Here is a 14,984-nt window from a genome sequence, read left to right as displayed (position 1 = left end):
AACTATCAATTTTTTAATATTGGGGTACACTTTTCACTCTTGAACAGAACCTCTTATTATCTTCTAAGGTACCATATAACTTTCTATAGTGTATCTTTATCCAGAGAGGCAGATTTATGGGCAAAAAATGGATATATAAATAGCTCCACATTTATGGAGCAAGCATGGGAAACATCATGATACTAACACGCACATGTACCTTGTAATAATCAGAAGCACATGGCTGTACACCAACATCATGTGACAAATAACAAAGATCTGTACAACTTTAATAATTATTTCTGACATTGCAAATAAATAAATTATTACAATTTTGCAGCCAGATTGTGGGAGTGCATCACACAGGTAAATTGCAGCAAATATGCCCTATAAATGACAGCTGAATTAATATCTTGTATTTTTCTGGTTCTGAAGATTTTCGTCATGCAAGTGTTGGTCAAATGACTTTCACATTTCTTATAAGAACATGTAGATATGAATTTCATTCCTATCTACCATCATGTAAGCTGTGCTGTCCGATTGTGCCCTGGTATAATTCCTCCTTACCTATCTAAGCATTGATATCCCCCAATACCATCTTTATGTCATTAGAAAGGGTGTTATCATAGACCTTTTCTAGCTGTTGATAAAAGCTATCTTTAATCAGTTCCTCTTTATCCTCTATAGGAGCATAGGCATTGATAATGGACAGATTGAAAAATTTAGTTTTGAGGAACAGTACACTGACTGGGTCAAAGTTCATAATATTTATTTTCATTGCTTTATCTACTATAAATGCCACTCCAGCTTCATGTGAGCCACATGCCCTACCTATCTCATGACTTAATCACCCTGATAATACTGGGGGAGGAGTACAAATTTCTAATCTCATTATTATGCAACTTTCTCCATGCCCCATCGTCTTCTCTCCTAGGCCCAAATATCCTCCTCAAACACCTGCAATCTGTGTTCCTCCCTCAGAGTAAGAGACCATGTATGACATCCATACAAAACAATTACATATAAAAATCACCTGACAGTGATACGGTAACAAGTTTAATTAATAAAAGCTTATATCTGAAGTTTCAGGTGGCCCTGAGCAACGTATATTTGTTCATCATTCAGTATTAACCCTAATTAGGAATCATGTGAAGGAAAAACTTTCAGACAGTAATCCAAAGATTCAGCTTATCTTTTCCCTTTAGTAATGAATAACGCACACTTAAACCTAAGTGTGCTGTTTACTGGAGAAGACCTGATTCGATACAAACTTCCGCTAATCTAAAACGAATTACCAAAAGACAAGAATAATGACAATGCATTTTACATTTGATGGTGTCTAACAATCGATGTAGCAATTTCCCCCCTTAAATCAAGTGTGTCTTACATTGATGGAGTCTTAAAATCAAGGCAATATAATATTCCAGAAATTTAACAATGTCCGACATAGTCATATAACAAATCAAGTAATATTACATATTTAGAGGGTCATCAATTATCTTGTTAATGGTCCTTAATGGAAATGGCAGTTCTATGCCACTGCAGTGATACACACCCTAACAAAGTTAAAGAAAGAAAGAAACAAAGAAAGAAAAGGGAAAAAAGACAGCAGGTGAAAGGTACTACCTCTCCCCATTACCTTAACCCCCCCCTTTTTTTTTGTTTTAATACAGAAATATGTGTTGGTGGTTAGTTAAGGGTATGATTATTGGCTATACTTGAATTATCCTCCACACATGTAATTAAGCAGAGGTTTCTGTCTCTCCCATCACCATCTGACGATACTTATCAACCTCGTCAAATGACTCCGACACAGGCCCTGCCAGAACTTGCTCCACCCCCTCTCCAACCTCTGCTGTTCTCTTGGACAAGTAACTGTTTATCATGTTCAGCACTGCAGCCTGACTCTTGCAAGATCTAGCCCAGCCCTGATATGCCTTTAAGCTTTCATGGCCTCCACTACGGATCAGGAGCTCTTTTGCAGCATATGCCAAATTGCGGTAATGACGGGATGCTGCTGCCTTCATGTCCCGAACGTAACCAAAATACGGATTCCCGTCTACGAGGCGCATAGCTGTCCGGTAAGCCTCGAACTCTCCAGGAAACAAACGATGGAGACGTGACCATGGGAAGTCACGAAAAGTTAAGAGTGCTTGACCTATAGTGAGAAGCTGAGTCAATCCACTGAAGGCAGCTTGCTTTAAGATTAGCTTTAGAGCAAGGGCAGTATCTGGGAAGTCCTTAACCCAAGTTTCCAAAAGAGGACGGATGTTGGTATGTGTTATGTGCTTCCCATAATGTTGGTAATACAACCTCATCCTGGTAGAGGACAGTCTGGGAATATAGCCAAATTGTTCTTTATAGTTGGTGGAAAAACGCTCAATTTTTGCATCTGTCGCCTGACCTCGAGTGGATACACAAAAATAGAACTCAATCATACAGTCTCGGAGGTATGTCAGGATCACAGGTTTAACATGAACCCGTGTATAATAGAGAAAGGCCAATGCCGCATCAAAATCTACAACATTGATGGCAGAAGGAACTGCTGTGTCTGTTCCATTTAATGAGAAAATGGCCTCAGGTACATATAATCCTGTTTCCTCATTGGCCAATGTCATTGCACATTCAACGACACAAACATCTGCATTAGTGGACAGAAGACCATCTGGTATATATGGAGCCATAAGTTCCCCAATTAAACAGAGCTTAACATGATCTTCCCCTCGTCGCCCAAACCGATGACATTTGGCATATGACAACATTAAAGACATTAAATGAAGAGTCTTATTTTCTAGCTGTACCCCATCCAGTTGAGAGGCATGACAAAACATGGCCTGAGAAACCATCCCAATGGTGAGAGGGTTGTCTAACACAAGTTCCTGGATTCGTTCAGGGGTGTCCATATAACCCCGAGCAGAACGACGAGATAAGTCAATGGGCCCAAAAGTGAAGATGCCTGGTCCAAAACCTCCTGGACCTCCACCATGGTCTCCGGGTCCTCCACGCGGTCTGCCTGATGGTCCTGGTTGAGGATTGTGGGGCGGTTGTCCGTGTGGGTGAGTTTGGTCCACTTCCATGTCGGGTGACTGATGCTGGGATGGTTCAGGAACTGAAGTGGGTTGGGTTGCTGGTTGTTCCTCTGGTGGCTCAGGGGATGATGGTTGTTTTGATTTTTTCCCTTTTCCTGGTGTCTTTTTGGTTGCTGCTTGTCTTTTCTGGAAGGAATTAAGACACGCATATATCTGGGCTAATGGGTGGGATGTGGGTTGTCAGGGTAATGGGTTGTTTTAGCTAACCTTAGGAAGAGGTAAGTCCATACCACAATGTCAAACAGGTTTTAAAACAAGAATTATTGTTTTAAGGTTGTGAGTCCTTATTAGTATTATTATTATTAATATTATTATGATCAATTGTTTAATTGGTCCACAAGCAGCCAAAAACTTCAGGACGACGGACTCAATGTCCCCAGGAGCGTATGGCAAAACAGGTGTCTTATCTATGCCATAAAAGTGTCTCAGGTGGTAGTAGAGTATACGTAAAGCAGCATTATGTTGATAAATGTAGGCGCAGCTTGCGTAATGTTTACATGCCGACAAAAGATGCATCAACGTCTCTGGTTGCATTCGGCATGCCCTGCAGACAGTATCCGCTACCCCCACACCCATCACCATTCGGCGGTACACAAGTGTATTTACAACGCTAAGATGAAACCCTCGGTTTCAGACTTTAGTCCAGCCGACCGTAGAAAGGCGAACGTCAGGTCTTTTGACAAGCCCATTTTTTCTACATTTTTGAAGAAGGCCCCATGCATGGGTTTATCTGCATGTTGCTGTTTATCGTTTGGTTTATGTAATGAGACAGTAAAGGACATATTCAATGGTCACAACAAATTTAGTTGCGGGGGTTCATTCGATAGTCAAATGTACACACTATCAATGAAGTGCACACAATAAAGAAATTACATTTTGTATGTTTTGGACAGAAATACTGAGCAGAGTATCACATTAACATTCCTCCCTCCCTGCCAAATTTTATATTTGGGTCTACAGAAACAAAGTCAAAAACAAAGTAGAAAAAGGTTATGACACAATTTGTTCCTTAATTAAAAGTCTCCATGGCTGCAAATTTATCTCCTCATCAAAGTTTATTATTACATACTCAATTTTAGCTCCCATATGGAAAGAGTTATTGATGCTTAACAGCAATGACAACACTGTTCTAAAATATGGGTACAATTTGCATCAAGTTACAAAAGAAATAAAAGATAATCTTAAAACATTCATAGTTCCTGTGAATTGTATAGCAGACAGTATTTTGAATACAAAGCCCACAAATTATACAAGATTTTGGGATATATTTGTCTAAAATATTTCTCAGTTTGGTCAGTGTTTAATTTCACATGTTTTAAAACTGATGCAACAGAAATTTAAAACGGTATTTCATAAACACTGAGCAACAAAATTCAGTCTTCTGGCACCATTTTCCAAAGGACTCTTCAAAATCCATTCACCTGAGTGGAATTGCTTCCTGTGGAGATGGACAAGAGACAAACAATAAGTAATCCTACATATTTCTTAACCACTTGATGCGGCTGACAGCCAGAGAGGATTTTATTGTAATGCAATATATTAAACATCACATAATTTTGTTCACTGAAGTACGTGTCGTATATTATTGTGACAGACAACACAAAATCCATTCCATAATAATAATTTTTGGTAGAGCCTAAAACTGGTTGAAGCCTGTAGCCATTTATCTTCTAAGCAGTTTGTTAGTTTCTTGTCAATTTTTCAAACATATGTAATAAAATATCACTGATTGTGTGAGGCAAAAATAAAAAGCACCAATCTCTAACTTTATGATTTGCAATGCATATATCAGATACAAGCTTAAAAACCAATGGAAGTTGTTATCACTGTGGTTAGTCACTGCTTGTTGATTATAATTTAAGGATATCATTAGATAAAATGATTCATTGCAATCTCTTTATTTTTCCCCTCAGGTTTGCAAGAACTACATTTGCAGGGAATCACAGATGTCAGCCTTAAGTATGCCTTTAGTTTTCTTGAACTTCGACATTTAAATATGAGTTTCTGCCAGCAGGTTAGTTTCATCAGGAAATCTATTATGTATTGCTTCTAATTGGGTTTCTTAATATCTTACCTTTTCTTCTCAAACACCAAGTCCTTCACTTCTGATAAAGTTGTACAGAAGAACAAGGGTCTTGTTAAAAATAATAATTTACAAAACTTTCAATGCTATTTTTTCTTTGTACATTTTACATTCTGCTTTCAGGTAACATATGCAGGCATCTCAGATCTGGCCTCAAAGAACAAAGCATTGAAACCCTTTCAATAAACTATTGTCACAGAATCACGGACAGTGACATTATTGAACTTGTGAAGCATTTGTCAAGACTGAAACAACTTGGATTACAGGTATATGTCTCTTTATATCAAGCAAGTTAACTTGGCACATAACACATGCTGATAAAGTTAATAAACAAGAACCCAGCATTGTATTTCTGTGGTTCCTCATGATTACTTCAGATTATCAAATTATTTTAATAAAATATGTTTTATAGAGAAGTCCTTCAGATCTGAAACTAAACAAAGTATTTTCAACCATAATAAATAAAATAAATAAAACAATTTAAGAGTAGAATTTGTGATAGATCATAATGGGTTATCAAATTAAAGTTTCACAGTGATACATTACAAATCTCCCCATAAACGTATCTTCCAAATAAAAACCATATATATATATATATATATGCCAAAAATAAAGTATTTAAAAATAATTACCATTAAGTGATATGGGAAGTCCCCAGTGACATTGAATTCCAAATGAAGGAGTTTATCATAAGACAATATGTAATTAATTGTTATTCTGTGAAATATTACAATTTTGCATTTCATTACTGCTCAGTGATGGCATTTTATTTATCGTGGACAGTACACAAGCAACTGTCATATGATATGTTTACAATTTCCTTCAAACTTCTCTGGATAATTGATATGTAGCAGTGTGATTGTTATCTGTTGCAAGTGCTAAATAATGGGTACGATCTCCTCCGCAGGGATGCTCCAAGCTGACAGATACAAGCCTTACAGCAATTGGACAGAAATGTAGCAATCTGAAGTACCTGGATACAACCAACTGCTCTGGTATGTCTCTAGAAGGGTCAGAACATTTGAAATTATGCCTGCAGTCTCTGCACGGACTACACAGGCAGAACCTGCTTTGAAGAAATTTAATAAATCTAGTGTAAAAGAACGAATCTAGTACCTCAACCTCCACCAGTGAAGTTCTGTTCTTTATTTTGAAACTAGTAACCACATTTATTTAGTGAAAATGAAAATTTGTCAGTGAAATATAAATGTTTTTCTAGTGATAGGTTGATGGCAAAGATAATGACCAATAGAGAGGGCTTACAGCTTAATGATTCATGATGAAAGTTCTTGATTTTACAACATTTACAAAACTTTGTTTGAGGTTGGATTAAGGGTGTTAAAGTATGGACTGGGAACATCTGGTTCCAGATGCAGTCCATTGATGGGCTCTTGTGAAAACAATAATGAATGTTCGAGTTCTGTGAGAAACAGGGAATTTACTATCAGGATGACAATAAGCTTTACAGTAAGGACTCTGTTTCACGGAGTTGGTCAGAAATGAGAAATAGGAAGGCGTGTCAAAATGCTACATTTGGTCCAACCAGTCTTAAACCCTGGATTTTTGGCTCAAGAATCCAGCGCCATTTTCAACTTCTTCTGTGTCCTGGTCTTCACACATCTGCATTACAACTTTTTTCCATTTCCACTCTTTTGCTTGTTCTGACCCTCTTCTTCTCAACCCCATCCGTGATTCCAGCATGTTACTTTTTGACACATTGTCAGTTTCAGGGATCGAAGCCACACTTGGTGTTGGAAAATGGCCTGAACAGACATGTCTGTCACTGCATTGAAACAGCATCCAAGGTCAAGATATATAAGCCTAGGAAGGTTCTCTGCTATAAGACACAAAGTTCTCTCACCTAAGGAGAGTCTAGCAAGATTAAGTCATTGCAAATGCAGATTTACAGAGGAGCAAAGTCCCCTCTCAATGCCCTCATCTGATCACATATTGACAGGTTTAAATTTACTAATTTCTTGAGATGACAAAGTTCTGATATGCTTGTGTTTGTTATGGCATAGCATTCCTCTATATTGAGCATCAAAAGGTTCATTAGGTTGTGACAGATAGCTATGAGAGAAGGATCACCAATGCGTGAACAATTACTTAAATCAATTCAGTGAGACTCAGTTGGTACTCTGTGAGTCTGAGTATGCCAACATTGTTCAGCTGTTGGCAAGACTGAAGATGAAGTTTTTCAAGATGTAGTTCTGGTACTTCTGCAAGTTGTGACAATGCTGCACCATCAAAGCGCGTTCCAGCAAATTTCAACTTTCTAATCTTCCGTGCTTGTGACACAATGTGTTGTAATATATTAATGAATGTCAGAACTCTTTCTGATGCCATTGTGTAGCCAGATTCTAACATGTCACCAGGGTAATATTTCTTACACAGCTCAAAATCGAAACAGATCTGACATCCTGTCAATGACAGATCTTCCAAATTGGAAGCAATTGCCACAAATCTATTGAAAAGGGCATCTGAGAAATATTTATTTGAAGCATGACTTAGCTCCTTAAGTTTGCCAAGAGTGTTCCTAAGCAGAATAACATCAGATTTCTGCTCCAGAACCCTTCCTGGCTTTAAAAGATCAGGACAAGCACTCACATTGAGAGTTTCTAAAGGTGAGCACTTTAACTAAATATCTACAAAGGTCTTTTCTGATATATCACAACTATTTATGGAAAGAGACTGCATTTGTGGACAGAATCTATCCCAAAATTTGGTTAACTTTCCTCCTAGTTCTACTTCTTTGAACACAAAATTCAGAAATGTTCCAAGACTATTTTCAAAGACTTGTAGTGGTCTAGTGAAGTCATCTTGCAATACTACTACTTTATTGCTAGAGGTCATACTGCCTCCGTCATCAGGGCGATGACTATTCTGACTTATTACACATCCTACCACCATCCAACTAACTTAGAGATCCATGCAATTAAATAAAAATATATGCATGTAATATAATGATGTGTATGTTGCTGATGCAGTACTTTAACAGTTTATGAGGTATTTGAAGTTGATGACTTTTTATTTTCTGTGGTAAACAACAATAACAGTATATATGACATCTTAGTTAAAGCGCTATAAGGCAGAAATGCAAAATAGTAGTACTACAACTTACTGCCACATTAACCTTTATCTTACTAGCGTTCCTTGTCTGGGACATAAGTTGTGTACTCGGCCCTATGAACGTTCCTTGTGCGTAACTCAAAACTTGCAACACTGTAAGTAGACTTGGCTACGTCTTTTGGCCTCTTTTAGGGGCTGCAAATATAGAATCACTTTCTCTAGGGTTCTGGCAAGTTCAAGCTGAGCTGTCAACCTGGAAACTATAACCATCTGTAAACATTACAACACTCTTATGTTGAAGTCTAATATGTAATGTATGCATAAATTACAGCATTACATGTCTCATTTGATTATATACTGCATTCCACTATTTCTTACAAAGTGACTGCAGCCAAATCTTTATAGGAATTGCTTTGCTTGATTTTAGGGATGAAACGTTATCCTCATACTTGCTGCATGTAATTAAGAACCAATTTTGCCATGTACGTCTGTTCAGAACCGTTCATGGCATTAAACGGACATTACTCCAAAATTAAATTCCTCTTATATTCAACATACATTGTCTTTATGACCTGTGAGCCTCATAGGTCAGTACATCCATAACAATATCCTTTGTGTGGATGCGTGTGTCCATCCATGAATAATACATATCTGGAGTCAGTATGACTTTCCAAGCATTTATAAATCTCTTTAAAAAATAAATAAATAAAGAATGAATTTGATGCTGTAATTCTTATTTCACTCATTTCCTTCCAGTCTGATCATCATTGTCTGTAATTTACATTTATTTTAATCATAGTCCCTTACATACTGCTTTCAGTTCCCACAGGAATAAAATATTAATTTCTGAATAAACTATTAGTTTTCAGTGTAAGTGAGAAGGAAGATAATAACAATGTAACAATTTTCTAAAATACTGGTGATGACAATGATTATTCTAAAGCAGTAGTTCCCAGAAGACACTGATGTTCCATGAGCTGGCCCTGCCACTGAAATTTTGTGTTGGTGGTTTCATCCCATTTCACAGATGAATAAAATGGATGGACAGGATTATCTCAGTCCTTCATGCAACCTGCAATCACTGAATTCCATCTCTGGCAGTAGTGTTATTACTGCCAAAAGACAGACATTTTCATAAACAACTAATACTTCATCATAATTCAATAATTGTCCTTAGAAGGAAACTTAACAATAACTTGTTTTCCAGCAGACAGATTCACACAGGGGGTACGAAATAACAGAATAATGTAAGTATTCTCATCTATGTATTTACATATTATGTACCCATAACATAACACAGGTGACATGGTTAGCTCAACATCATAATTTTGTGAATATACACGTTCATGCTTGTGTTCTTATATAGTCGCATCAGTGCATATATTTAACCATATTTGTCAATAACTATGGTAGGAGCTGGGCATGAGAGAATGGAAAGAAGAGATGTGAAAAATTAAGTATATGCACCGACTCCCATATCTCAAAGAATTAACCGATGTTAGCATAAAACATGATTTAACTTGTTATTATCATGTGTAACGCGTATCCAAACATTTTTGTCATGAACAGGTTTCTCATTCTTACTGAGCTTCTTGGTCTGTCCTGCTGCGTCTTCCACAAGCAACCCCGAAGAATCTGAGGCCCGGAAGAAAACAGAAAGAAACCATAAATTAAAATAATAACAGGAAGGAAACATAAAATAAAATAAAAACAGAAGGGAAATACTAAGCAAAGTGAAGTCTGATTACATTTCATCCATATTATATTCAAACTGGACGTTTAAACACTTTAAATGCAGATATAATTAATACCTCTTATATTACTGGTAATGTACTTACAAATTAATTGTATCAGAATGTGCAAATGAATTTCTAAACAGATCAATAGAAAGTGATATTTACAAACATTGATTATGCGTATTTTAGCGGCTTAAAATGGTAGGCCTAAGTATAATAGATAAAGATCTCTTGGTCCGGTCCTCATATTTTAACAGGTGTGATACTTAAATATGGTTAACTGGAGTCTATTTATTACAAGCAGTTTTAAAAAGACATCGGGGGCTTCCCTATTATAGGAAGAGCATGTGATTTGGAGACATACTTTGATCTCCAGGATCTAACCACATGAAAGCCATATTTGAAGACTGACAAAATGCACACGTTCATTTAGTTTATAATAAATACGGAATGTTTGGGCCTGTCAGCAAGACTCTTCTGCATGGTTTTATGACAGACAGACTATTTAAGTTGTCTGATCAGGTAAGCAAATGGACTGAACTGTTTGATGGAAATGAGAAATTAATGTTTCCTTCATGAAATTATATCAAGCTCAATTTATGAAACTGAACAGACACGTACTATCAATTTGTTTGGCATTACACGGTGTGTACAACATGAGCTATGCAGTGAAAATAATGGTGCCATAAGAATGCGCTATGTGACACAAAGAATCAACCCATAGACCGGCAAAATGAAACCTCGACACCTTCGAATTACAGGGAACAAAAATTCTGATTGTGGCTGTTATAAATGTAATCAAATCCGAGATTCTTATCAAAGACACGAACACATCATAAGTAAAATTAAAGCAATAAAACCAACATGAAATTAAAAAACAAGAACAATGAAAAGTATATTTAAGATAGACAAACTGAATAATTAAAAATAATCTCAACAAAGAAGCAGGCCTCTCCTCCTGTAGTGGCTTGAAAGGGCTCTGACCCAAAAGTTTAGCAATTGTATCTAACTCTGGTACAAGAAGATCTGACGTAATCCTAAATATAATAAAATTCCGTAATGGCTGGAGCCTTCAAGCACATGCAACCACTGCTGTAAGCTTGAGAAGAATGTCCCCCTTTTCCCGACCAAGGTGTCCCTGAAATAACCACTTTTCCTGCTCTCGGCCCTTTTCGTCACTGAAAGGTCCTCAATAATGAAGTTTGCCTTGCTCACCTGTTCTAAGAACGATTTTCAATGGCAGTGCCTCGTACAAATCTCATATCTCATTTGTACCCAAAGTACTTCATAAACTCGTCCTCAAGACAGACAAGCAAATCAGGAGAATATTTACCAATTGCAAATTCAGAAAGCCGTGTGATGTAGCTCAGTTTGCTGCAAACGCTTCCGGCAAGCAAAATGTCACTTGTTTGGGTTACCAAGAACATTAAGGAAATATTTTTCACATCGAAGCAGTTAAGTATCGTAATTAAGGCATGAAGATAATTATGCATTAACCAACTCCCATATTCAGAACGTAGCCTAGTTCATTCCCTGTGTTTATTTAAAGAGGATTTCTCAACTGAACAAGGTACTTATTACAGAATGTAAAGACAGCTGCATTTGATGGATAGGAAACCATGTCGAAGGAAGTGGTCGTGACTTATTATAAGCATTTGCCTAAAACGTGGCAAAAAGAAGACGGTAGGCCAATCGCACAATCGAAAGCTGCATTATTCAGTACATCGCCTAATTTTGCCAGCTGCGTCACACCTCCAAGAGGTACAATGAGTAAAACGTGCATACAACATTTTTGTGAGGAAACACTTGGAAAGCGGCCATTTGGCAAAACAAGACGGCAATGAGAATGTATTATGAAAGCGTTTTTTTTAGAAATATGTTGTGACAATGGGAAAGAATGCTGTTCTATGGCGGGCTTTGGTATTAGCGATGATGACCTCTGATTACTACCACCGTATCAAATCACTGTTTGCGCAGAGTCGATTCTTAGGATTCCCGGGCCATGAGATTCGATCCGGCCACCTCTTCAAGGACAAGCACGACTGTTAACCATTGCACAGACATGTTCGGTGACGATACAGGATAGGTTCAGGCCCACACAAAAAACATGAACAGACGAGACAATCGAATGTCAGAGACAAGCGCTTAACTGTGTAGCCGATTCTACAGGAGCCAACTTTGAAGCAACCGGGTCCTTTACAGCGAACGGGGGACTTCCATTGCTGTGCCTGTGTACTTGCGGTGCCACATGTGTCGCTGTGTGTCAGACAGGGATGTAAATTAGACCTACTACAGTTTTATTTTCAGTAGTCTTAAGTATCCATGACTGTTAAATAAAATAATCTCTTCTTGGGCAACTACCAGGATTCTGAGGAGAATATCTGCACCTAGGAGACATGAACTGTTAAAGACTGGCGAAAGTTGCATAATGAGGGGCTTCATAAGTTGTACTCATCAACAAATATAATTAGTCAGATCAAGGCAAAGAGGATGAGATGGGCAGGGCATGTAGCCAGGATGGGAGAGAAGAGAAATGCGTACATGGTTTTGGTGGGCAGACCAGAAGGAAACAGACCACTGCCTAATTAGTACTTCTCACAAAGTATTATGTCAGAATTAAGAAATGAGGGGAATTAGTGGAGTATGTAGTAGCCATTGGAGATATAAAGGTACATACACGTAACATTTTCATAGAACACGTGAAGGGAAGAGCCAATTTGAGGAATGGATTTGTCTTACTCGGGACAGGATTTTGTGAACACGGTGAATGTAAGGAATTAATGATTTTAAACTGCAAGAGATGAGTGTCCTACTTTACAATCGTTGCTACTTACACTCAAGAAAAAGTTCAAATTCAGTGGCGGAAAGTGGGCTCTTTGGAAAATAATTAGTGAGAGAGTCTTCAGGTTGATGAAATAAGAAAATTATACAAAAGCGCTAATAAAAAAGGATGGTATTCACATGGCAAATTTAAGAAATACAGGTCCTTCATTACAGAAACAAGGATCACCCTATCATCTACATTCAATCCACCCACACAGTAAATCTTGCCTGGAGTCATGGTAAGAACGCGTGTACTTCCACCCGCCTCCAAAGGACAGCGAGTCATTTTTGTACAAGCTGGGAGTGAAAATGGCTTCATTCCAAATGCTCTGTTAATGTTTAAATCGGTGACAATACATGGAGATTATTGGCACACAATTTATTTTAATAACTATAAACAATGGCTCACACCAGAGTTGATTCCAAAGTTTAACACCGAATTCAGTATTAGTAGAGGACAACGCAAATTGCCACAATGTACGAACCAATTCGGTTATTTCCTTCATCTCGAAACGGCGATATATCGACTGGCTTTCAGATCGTGGCATTCCTTTCAAGACCAAAAGTGTCAGCCCAAATTGTATTAAGCGACGCACTGCAGGAGCAGAATAGGCATGTAAGCAATGTAACTTATCATGAACACAGAAACCTAAGCCTACGTGTCACTTACCTGCACAAACACCGACACGGTCACGAGGGATGCCAAAGCGCGTAGCTTATCACTATCCTCTTTGGCAGCTGCGAAGTACATCTGACTGACTAGTGTCAGGAATAATTCGGCAACTGCCATCCACGTGCCGTAAGTTTGTTCATACTTCTTCCACTGTAATGAGACATTGTAAATATTTTAATCCCTGTGATCAAGATCTGCAATTACGTATCTTGATTAATAACATGCGTCTTCTGTGGGTCTGGAAGAGATGGTTGGCTCAGCACACTTTGGAATGTTGTTTGGGATTCATAAATTGACAGTGCATATGCTTCATCTGAGATAAAATGTAGTCCATATCTAGAAAGTACATAAATAAAAACAACAATATATAATTTGTAATAAGATGTTCATCAGAAGTCTTGATGCTACCTTCAATGTGTATGGAATTAGGTGGACTGTGAAAATAGTATCAAAGCTGAACAGCTGCATCCACTGACATATATGAGGTAATATGGTATCATTATGCAGTTTCTTTTCAAGAAAAAGCTAAATAAGATAATAGTACTGAATAAGAACATATTTCCAGCAGTACTCAACCTTTTATTTCACGATGCCTCACAAGTGATAACAAAATAGATTTTCAGATGTTCTTCATGCACTAGTATGAGTGAAATATACTTTATGGGCCAGTCCATGAATGTCTGTCACACATTTTCCAAGAACAGTACTAGATCCCATTATTGTTATCCACTAATGAAACAAGGTAACTAAAGACCCCCACCATTTTGAACACACTGCTACATAATGAAGAGATACAAGGGTGTCAAATGTTGACTGAGCTACCCTGCTCATGCAATGAGTCTGTAGAAACAGAAAATCCAATCAAATTCATACTGACCTATGGCACACCTCCATTACTTGCAGCACCAACTTAGGAACATAAACTTCCCCTAGAGGATTATTGGGGTTCACAAGAATGCCTTCACTGTCCTCCCTCTTGTTCATGGTCCGTAATGGCAGATTCTAATACATCAACAGTAAACTCAAATGTTGATATCTCTCCAATACTGATCTGAAAGAGAACAAGTAGTAATGTTCAACAGAGAGTATTTTTTCATCAAAAGCAAATTGAAAAACAAAAGAATTTGCTACTTGTAAAATGGTAAAAAGTACATATGTGTATATATATATATATATATATATATATATATATATATATATATATATATTTTTACCACTGGTATGAAATTAGCAAAAAGTAAAAAATCCTGTTAGTGTTCATTTTTACCAGGAAACTAAATATGATGCACTATGTCTCAGTACCTAACCTGAACGAATTCATGTGACCTAAACAGCTTATTTTTTCTCAGTCAAAGTTTGTGGTCGATAGTGTGAACGAAACACAATTACACATTCAATTACAAACAAGCAAAATTTAAGTATGAACTTAAACTCTGACCTACAGATCAAACTCCTCAACAACAACCACAGACTAAAGAACCAGCAAATCTCAAATTCTTATTATAGGTATCAGAGCGCCGTGCATATTGTGC

General features: G+C 37.4%; 1 protein-coding gene across 8 annotated transcripts; it reads right to left on the bottom strand.

Annotated features, from left to right (window-relative positions):
* LOC110834534 (uncharacterized) lies at positions 1-14,984 on the bottom strand. Of its 8 annotated transcripts, none has more exons than XM_087345830.1 (5): positions 14,895-14,984; positions 14,330-14,503; positions 13,450-13,602; positions 9,805-9,855; positions 1-3,194 (listed from the first exon to the last, which is right to left on the bottom strand). In XM_087345830.1, exons 3-5 carry the CDS (start codon positions 13,567-13,569, stop codon positions 1,722-1,724), a joined length of 1,644 nt encoding a protein of 547 aa, XP_087201956.1. In that variant the 5' UTR covers positions 13,570-13,602; positions 14,330-14,503; positions 14,895-14,984; the 3' UTR covers positions 1-1,721. The 8 variants fall into 8 exon arrangements, with proteins under 8 accessions (XP_087201956.1, XP_087201954.1, XP_087201952.1 ...); XM_087345828.1 differs by having other exon boundaries at positions 14,891-14,965; XM_087345826.1 differs by having other exon boundaries at positions 14,720-14,945.

The sequence above is a fragment of the Zootermopsis nevadensis genome, unplaced genomic scaffold (assembly GCF_977971745.1).
Source record: "Zootermopsis nevadensis isolate Lab colony 2312 unplaced genomic scaffold, Znev_1.0 Znev_ptg000009l, whole genome shotgun sequence".
In the NCBI taxonomy this organism is placed as follows: Eukaryota; Metazoa; Arthropoda; class Insecta; order Blattodea; family Termopsidae; genus Zootermopsis; species Zootermopsis nevadensis.
The sequence above is the reverse complement of the archived record's forward strand: the minus strand, read 5'-3'. Positions and strand labels throughout refer to the sequence as shown.